Source organism: Globicephala melas, chromosome 13, assembly GCF_963455315.2.
Source record: "Globicephala melas chromosome 13, mGloMel1.2, whole genome shotgun sequence".
Lineage (NCBI taxonomy): Eukaryota > Metazoa > Chordata > Mammalia > Artiodactyla > Delphinidae > Globicephala > Globicephala melas.
In genome coordinates, this window is record NC_083326.1 from 31,203,127 (window position 1) to 31,212,519 (window position 9,393).

At 39.7% G+C, this 9,393-nt stretch overlaps 1 protein-coding gene across 3 annotated transcripts; it reads right to left on the bottom strand.

Annotated features, from left to right (window-relative positions):
• Positions 1 to 272: 272 nt before the first annotated feature.
• LOC115845775 (mitochondrial genome maintenance exonuclease 1-like) lies at positions 273 to 1,360 on the bottom strand. Of its 3 annotated transcripts, none has more exons than XM_030843981.1 (2): positions 856 to 1,360; positions 273 to 502 (listed from the first exon to the last, which is right to left on the bottom strand). In XM_030843981.1, exons 1-2 carry the CDS (start codon positions 1,358 to 1,360, stop codon positions 273 to 275), a joined length of 735 nt encoding a protein of 244 aa, XP_030699841.1. The 3 variants fall into 3 exon arrangements, with proteins under 3 accessions (XP_030699841.1, XP_030699842.1, XP_030699840.1); XM_030843982.1 differs by having other exon boundaries at positions 413 to 855; positions 1,090 to 1,360; XM_030843980.1 differs by having other exon boundaries at positions 413 to 1,360.
• Positions 1,361 to 9,393: the final 8,033 nt, after the last annotated feature.

Sequence of the window (9,393 nt, forward strand, 5' to 3'; positions counted from 1 at the left end):
CTGAATCTCTCAGTTCAAAGACTGGGCATCCTGCCCGGAACACAGAAAGGTCTACAGGGGTCCAAGAGGCACCAACACTGTGCCAATGCTGCTTACCCTTTTTTTGGGTAAATGCTAGTCAGATGTAGCAGAGCTGGTCTTTTATGTGCCGAAGTCCATCTTTTTAATTTAACTTTTCCGGCTTTGTCTTTTTGGTTGCAATAAATTTCAACAACTTACTAGTTCAGCTTGTGTTACTGCAGCTCTCAGACCCTGTGGCACCTCATTCTAGATCACAGGAAACAGCAATACATCTTCCCAAACTGTGAGAAAGTCCTGAGCGTTCCCACACAGCTTCCTGCCCCTAATCTAGTTTCTGAATATTCAGGTTCTTTTCCTTCTTTGTATATTCTTCTAGTCGAAGTCACTTTGCCTAGTACTGGGAGCAGAGCTCTGCATCCATGAAATGTGGGTGGGCGGGGGACCCATCTTTGTAGGCCACCACGATCAAGCCACACTGAACCTGAAAGCTGTAGTTGGCCTTATGGTTTATGGCACTGACATACACCACGACTTGCAGCAGGTTGTCAAATGTATTTCGGATGAAAGGCTTTGGTTTCTCAGATGTCTTCCGATCAGTCACACACAGCTTTCCCTGATAATCGGCCACACAGTGCAGCAGACCTACATACTTTAGAGTGTCACGTCTAACAGCATTTTCCAGAGCCCACACTCCACTGACATCTCTCAGAACATGCTGGACCCTTTGGATGTAGCCAGATTTGAGGAGATTTTCATCTCTCTCTCTTAAGTTCCCCTGGGGTGAAAGTATGCTTTCCAAGGCTTCATGAAACCATTTCCCTTGTAAAAACATGTTTGAAGTATATTCTGCAAAACCATCCTCTCCCAGTTCCAGAATCATCCACTGTTTCCACCTCTCCAAACAGGAAATCTGTTCTGAGTTCATGGTCTGCTGAAGGACTCGGGTCACCCTTGGTATCATATTCCTTTGCAAAGGGATTTTCAGAGGAACTGTAGGATCATTTGGTTTTCCGCTTTTCTCCGGATTGAAGAGAGGACCCCAGTTTCGTGGATCTCCTGCCCCTTCTTCTTGCTTTGGGGCCTTACACTTCCTCACAGGTCCATAGAGTAAAGCATCTTCCTCGAACAAAGGCTGTGGAGTCTGAGCGTGGCCTCTGAATGACAAGACAGACCTTACTAAATCAGAGTACTTTTTTGGGTCCTCTTCTTCATAACGGTTCACTTTTTTCTTCCTGCCACACATATAAGAGGAAGTGGAGAAGACCACACTGGGGGCTGGTTCTACAGAAAACCCCTTTGAACTTATAAGCTGCCTGCAGATGGTCTGAAATACCTGCATCTTTAGATTTTTTTCACATCCCTCTAGTCTACTCCTAATGTCAAGGGTCTTTTTAATTTTTGCTTTCCTCGGAAGCCGGCACGCTCTGTCGTCTCCAGGGCATGACGATACCGTGGGCTGGTGCTTTCGTCGGTCCCGCGCTTTGCTCTTGACTTAGGCTCTTGCATTAATTTTTTAATATTTCATCTATCTGGGTTTGCTCCATCATTCCAGCCTAACGGGATTACAATAAAATTTGCTTCTGAAACCCAGTCTATTAGCTTTTAAATTTAATTTTATGTCATTTTACACTGTTGTGGATAAAAAGCATATAGTTTAAAATTATGTATAAACCAAAAAATGCCCTGAAGGAGTATAGTATTATAAAGGTTATAATAATTATTTAGAAATCATCTAGGTAAGGCCAAGGAAAAAGTGTGACTTTTATTTAGAGTATAGTCCATCCCCCTTTTCAGAGCTTTTTCTGCCTGGCTGAAGCATCTATCGTATCATGAAGGACTGTAAAACCTGATAGAAGATAATTGAAACTGCACTCCTTCTTGCATGGGACTCAAACCCAGCTAAAACTCAGATTGGGACTTGAACGTATGATTCCTGACTAGGAGGGGCCTCAAACACACTGTCTTGATTAAAACTGCTCACTTGTTTTCAGGACTTAGTGAAGCTCAGGTTCTTTTGTCTCATTCTTTGCAGAAATAATTCACTGTGGGGCAAAGAGTGAATTTATTAGCATAGGATACTTGTGAGCGATACAAGCAGACTGGCAAGGGAGCACAGCAGCCCCAAGAACAAAGAGTACTAAACTTTTATAATCAAAGAAAAAGTGGGGAGGGGAGAAGACCATCTTCTTCCTCATTCTTGGGCAGACGTCAAGGCTTACATTATTAGTTCATCCCTTGGCCTTTTATGGTTTAACTGTGACTCTCATGGCACTATTTAAATCATATGTATATTAACAAGAGGGTAGTAACATATACTAAAATATGGTAATTCATCTTAGGTTTCCGTATGTTGTCCCCTTTCAACTAGTTTTCTTTTTTTTTTCCCCTTTCACCTATATTTCTGTCTTGGCTACATGCAGAAATGCTACTCTTCAGGGACTATTAACTCTCTGACTTCATATAACAAGGTTCAGGCCCCATATTTATTGTCTTGTGTTTTGATTAGCAGGACTTCTGGCTTGAGTGTGTCTGACACTTGATACACCTGGTCTTCCTTCAAGGAAGTGCAGATTGTTGCTAGGTTACTGGATTCTTTTCTTGAGTGATCATTAGCTTACAACAGTTTCCCAAACTCCCTTAAAATTCCCTTTCTGTCCTTAATTTCCTAGTGGGATTTTTAAACTGACTATTTAATTATACTACTCTATTCCTATCATAATGATATTTTCAAAAGAGAGTAAAGGAACCCAGAACCAAGAAAGGCACAAAGCACTGCATGGGAAATTTCAGGCAGAAAGAAGAAATATGTAATGGGGCAGGAGAAAATTGTTCAAACCCTCCAATGCTCTTCTGGTAATGTAAGCAGCTGACTAGTTTAGGGGAGGAAAATTCTCTTCCTGTACGCATCTTAGGTTCTCACACTGGGGCCCTGTAATTTGGACTGACAAAAGATGTTAGCAAGAGAAAACATATACATTTATTTAAGTTTTATATGACTCTGGAAACTTCATTATAAAATGAAGACCTGAAGAAGTGGTTAAGCTTGAGCATTCTTATAGTAGATTTGATGAAGTGTGGGAAGTCATGGAAAAATGTAATAGGATAAAAGGGTATGATGAGCTAAGTGTGGTAAATTGGAGGAACTTAGCAAGTCCTGTTAGTTCTGAGTCTCTCAGCATCCCTCCTTTAGAGATAAAGATTTTTTTTTTCCTCCAGGTATGGCAGGGACAGCTCTCAGAAGAGGGTCTTATAACCTACTTCAAGAAAGATAGGGGAGGTCTTTCCTGTACCTGTCATTTCTCACATCCCTTCACCTTAAAATGTTCACCATGTCAAGATGTCATATTTTGGGATAGCATGTTCTGAACCCTGTCCCTAGCCTATGACCTAGTCTACAAAGAGTATTACAAAATTTCTAGAAAAAGATGGAGATTAATCAAATAAAGGAAAATGCTTAGCAAATTTACAATATTATAATAAACATTTAAATCACAGGTGTTTCATGGTTGGGACATCTTCTAAAACTATGAAAGAAAAACTTTCAGTCCCAAAGCATATGTTGTATATTAGTTACTAACATGATAAAATACCAGGAAATGCTTTAATGCAGGATCAGGTTGTCAAATAGAGTAAATTCTTACTATAGCAAATAATATGAATATGAATTCTGTTATAGACTAGATTTTAATGTCTATGATAACTCCCAGGGCAAATTATACACATTATAAAATCTGAGCACTTTGGGACACTTTCTGCCCCATCACTCATTCACATGAATGAGACTCCAGTAATTATCTCCATTAATTATTATACTCTTTAAAATGGAGCTAAAGGGGAAGATATATTTACCTGTGTTAGTACATGTGTGCAGGATATCAACAAAATTTTATTTATCTAAGGAGATGAGGTTTATACTAAATAATAAAATACTTGGGAAATTATTGGTGAAAATATAGTTTTCTTTTTTGTTTCATTAAGTACAAATTAAACTGTCAGTATAGACCAAATAAGTAATGACTGGTAATACTGAGTTTTAATATCTATCACTTCTTTGTGTGTCCCATCAATCATTCTTGAAAATCGCTCAGTGAAGATAAATATAATTTTTAATATCCTGAAAATTATAATTTGTTTGTTAGCAGAAGGTTTATGAGGAGAAGAAAATAAAGGGAAGTGATTGACAGCATTCCACAGAAGAGGAAATCCTCAGAAAAATGGAGAATTTTGAAAGCTGCCTCTCCCATGTACTGACAACACCCTAGCTTAGTGCCATACCCCCAAACAAATGGTGCCATTTTCTAATCTATTCCTCAACCTCCAAATCTCAATCCCTTCATTCTCAACCATCCTCATCCTATATCCACACATGTATAGGAATATGGGAACACACCAGACCTTCAATAAATTTATAACTAAGTGAGCAAATTAAATTACATTCTCACATTACCTGTACACCTTTGAACTATGATGGTTCTGTTCTAAGAAAATAATAATGAGTGAAGAAAACCCAACTCTTGAAGGCATAGGTTTGGCAATTCCTTGGGTTACTGCATCCAGATATAAATATGTTGAATTATGCAATTAATTTACAAGTCACCAAACCACTATTGCTGAATTCCTCTTTCTAAATGTTAATTTTATATAATATTAGAACCTGTAATACCCTTAAAGAAAACAGAAAAGAACCCCATTCGTGTTAGAAATGCATAAATTAGTAAAAAAAAGAATAGTGGCATTAGAGTGGAGATTAGGATTCCTCTTACCTAATTTCTGATTCAGCATTCCTTCCAGTCTACCCAACAGTTCAAACTCTTCAGTATTAACTGCTATAAAGAGTGAGAGGAGAAGATGGCTGAAGAGTAAGACACAGAGATCACCTTCCTCCCCACAGATACACCAGAAATACATCTACACGTGGAACAACTCCTACAGAACACCTACTGAATGCTGGCAGAAGACCTCAGACCTCCCAAAAGGCAAGAAACCCCCCACGTAGCTGGATAGGGTAAAAGAAAAAAGAATAAACAGAGACAAAAAGATAGGGACGGGATCTGCCCCAATGGGAGGGAGCTATGAAGGAGGAAAGGTTTCCACACACTAGGAAGCCCCTTCGCGGGCAGAGACTGCGGTAGGCGGAGGGGGAAAGCTTCGGAGCTATGGAGGAGAGCACAGCAACAGGGGTGCGGGAGGCAAAGCGGAGAGATTCCCGCACAGAGGATCAGTGCTGACCGGCACTCACCAGCCCGAGAGGCTTGTCTGCTCCCACAACAGGGCGGGCGGGGCTGGGACCTGAGGCTTGGGCTTCAGTCGGAACGCAGGGAGAGGACTGGGTTTGGCGGTGTGAACACAGCCTGCAAGAGATTAGTGTACCACGGCTGGCCAGGAGGGACTCCAGGGAAAAGTCTGGACCTGCCGAAGAGGCAAGAGAATTTTTCTTCCCTCTTTGTTTCCTGGTGCACGAGGAGAGGGGATTAAGAACGCTGCTTAAAGGAGCTCCAGAGACGGGCGCGAGCCGTGGCTAAAAGCACGGACCCCAGAGACAGGCATGAGACGCTAAGGCTGCTGCTGCCACCACCAAGAAGCCTGTGTGCGAGCACAGGTCACTATCCACACACCCGTTCCGGGGAGCCTGTGCAGCCCACCACTGCCAGGGTCCCGGGATCCAGGGACAACTTCCCCAGGAGAACGCACAGCGTGCCTAAGGCTGTCACGCCGGCCTCTGCCGCTGCAGGCTGGCCCCGCACTCCGTGCCCCTCCCTCCCACCGGCCTGAGTGAGCCAGAGCCCGCAAATCAGTTGCTCCTTTAACCCAATCCTCTCTGAGCGAAGAACAGACGCCCTCCAGCGACCTACACGCAGAGGCGGGGCCAAATCCAAAGCTGAGCCCCTGGGAGCTGGGAGAACAAAGAAGAGAAAGGGAAATGTCTCTCAGCAGCCTCAGAAGCAGCAGATTAAAGCTCCACAATCAATTTGATGTACCCAGCATCTGTGGAATACAAGAAGAGACAATGAATCATCACAAATTAAGGAGGTGGACTTTGAGAGCAAGATTTATGATTTTTTCCCCTTTTCCTTTATTTGTGAGTGTGTATGCGTATGCTTCTGTGTGAGATTTTGTCTGTATAGCTTTGGTTCCACCATTTGTCCTAGGGCTATATGCGTCCGTTTTTTTTTGTTTCTTTATTTTTTCTCTTAATAATTTTTTTTATTTTAATAACTTCATTATATTTTATCTTACTTTATTTTATTTTACTGTAACTTCTTTCTTTGTTTTTTCCTTCCTTCCCTACTTCCTTCCTTCCTTCCTCGCTCCCTACCACACTTCCTCCCCCCATCATTTCTTTCTTTCTTTTTTTCTTTCTTTCTACTTCTACTAATTCTTTCTTTCTACTTTTTATCCCTTTTAATCTGAGCCGTGTGGATGAAAGGCTCTTGGTGCTCCAGCCAGGAGTCAGGGCTGTGCTTCTGAGGTGGGAGAGCCAACTTCAGGACACTGGTCCACAAGAGACCTCCCAGCTGCACATAATATCAAATGGCAAAAATCTCCCAGAGATCTCCATCTCAACACCAGCACCCAGCTTCACTCAATGACCAGCAAGCTACAATGCAATTGTAAATGGAATTGTTTTCTTAATTTCTCTTTCTGATAGTTTATTATTAGTGTATAGAAATGCAACAGATTCCTGCATTTATTGAGTTCATTTATTAGTTCACTAATAACTTTATTGAGTTCATTTATTAGTTTAATAATTTCTCAAGGTTTTTTTTAATTTTTCTATATACAGTATAATTTACAAACACTGACAGTTTTATTTCTTCCTTTCCAGTGTTTATTTAAGATTTTAAAAAAATTGTTTTACATATTTAATTTTTTATACAGCAGGTTCTTAATAGTTATCTATTTTACACATGTTAGTGTATATATGTCACTCCCAATATCACAATTCATCACACCACCACCCCACATGTCCCCGCTTTACCACATTGGTGTCCATACATTTGTTCTCTACATCTGTGTCTCTATTTCTGCCTTGCAAACAAGTTCATCTGTACCATTTTTCAAGATTCCACATATATGCAATAATATATATTTCTTTTTCTCTTTCTGACTTATTTCACTCTGCATGACAGTCTCTAGGTCCATCCACATCTCTACAAATGACCAAATTTTGATCCTTTTTATGGCTAAGTAATATTCCATTGTATATATGTGCCACATCTTCTTTATCCATTCATCTGTCGATGGGCATTTAGGTTGCTTCCATGACCTGGCTATTGTAAATAGTGCTGCAATGAACATCGGGGTGCATGTGTCTTTTTGAATAATGGTTTTCTCTGGGTATAAGTCCAGTAGTTGTATTGCTGGGTCATATGGTAATTCTATTTTTTGTTTTTTAAGGATACTACATACTGTTCTCCATAGTGACTGTAACAATTTACATTCCCACCAACAGTGCAAGAGGGTTCCCTTTTCTCCACACCCTCTCCAGCATTTATTGTTTATAGATTTTCTGATGACACCCATTCTAACCAGTGTGAAGTGATACCTCATTTTAGTTTTGATTTTCATTTCTCTAGTAATTAGTGATGTTGAGCAGCTTTTCATGTGCATCTTGGTCATCTGTATGTCTTCTTTGGAGAAATATCTAATTAGATCTTTTTCCCATTTTATGATTGGATTTTTTTTTTAATATTGAGTTGCATGACCTGTTTATATATTTTGGAGGTTAATCCTTTGCCCATTGATTCATTTGCAAATATTTTCTCCCATTCTGAGAGCTGTCTTTTCATCTTGTTTGTAGTTTCCTTTGTTTGCAAAAGCTTTTAAGTTTCATTAGGTCCCATTTATTTATTTTTATTTCCATTACTCAAGGAGGTGGATCAAAAAAGATGTTGCTGTGATTTATATCATAGAGTGTTCTTCTTATGTTTTCCCCTAAGAGTTTTATAGTGTCCAGTCTTGCATTTAGGTCTTTAATCTATTTTGGGTTTATTTTTGTGTATGGTGTTAGGGAGTGTTCTAATATCATTCTTTGACAATTAGCTGTACATGTAGCACCACTTATTCAAGAGACTGTCTTTTGTCCTTTGTATATCCCTGTATCCTTTGTCATAGATTAGTTGACCATACATGTGTGGGTTTATCACTGGACTTTATATCTTGTTCCATTGAGCTATATTTAAGTTTTTGTGCCAGTACCATATTGTCTTGATTACTGTAGCTTTGTACTATAGTCTGAAGTCAGGGAGTCTGATTCCTCCAGCTGTGTTTTTATTTTCCCCACAAGATTGCTTTGGCTATTCGGGGTCTTTAGTGTCTCCATAAAAGTTTTAAGATTTTTTGTTCTAGTTCTGTAAAAAACACCATTGGTAATTTGATCTTTTTGTGTGTGTGTGGTACGTGGGCCTCTCACTGTTGTGACCTTTCCTGTTGTGGAGCACAGGCTCTGCACGTGCAGGCTCAGCAGCCATGGCTCATGGGCCCAGTCGCTCCACGGCATGTGGGGTCTTCCTGGACTGGGGCACAAACCCGTGTCACTTGCATCGGTAGGTGGACTCTCAACCACTGCACCACCAGGGAAGCCCACCACTGGTAATTTGATTCTGATGACATTGAATCTAGATTTTTTTTTGTAGTATAGTCATTTTTACAATATTGATTTTGCTAATCCAAGAACATGGTCTATCTCTCCATCTTTTAGTGTCATCTTTGTTTTCTTTCATCAGTGTCTTATAGTTTTCTGAGTACAGGTCTTTTACTTCCTTAGTTGGGTTTATTCCTAGGTATTTTATTTGTTTTGTTGCAATGGTGATTGGGATTATTTCCCTAATTTTTCTATCTGACCTTTCATTGTTAGTGTACAGGACTGCAAGAGATTTCTATTCATTAATTAAGCAACTTAACCAAATTCATTAATTAGCTCTAGTAGTTTTCTGATGGCATCTTTAGGATATCTATGTATAGTATCATGTCATCTGCAAATGGTGACAATTTTACTTCTTTTCCAATTTGTATTCCTTTTATTTCTTTTTCTTCTCTGATTGCCATGGCTAAGATTTCCAAAACTATGTTGAATAATAGTGGTGAGAGTGGACATCCTTTTGTTCATGATCTTAGAGGAAATTCTTTCAGTTTTTCACCATTGAGAATGATGTTGACTGTGGGCTTGTCACATATGGCCTTTATTACATTGAGGTAGGTTCCCTGTATTTCCACTTTCTGGAGAGTTTTTTTTTTTTTATCGTAAATGGGTGTTGAATTTTATCAAAACTTTTTCTGCATCTATTGAGATGATCATATGTTTTTTCTTCTTCAATTTCTTAATATGGTGTATCACATTGATTGATTTGCATATATTGAAGAATCCTTGCA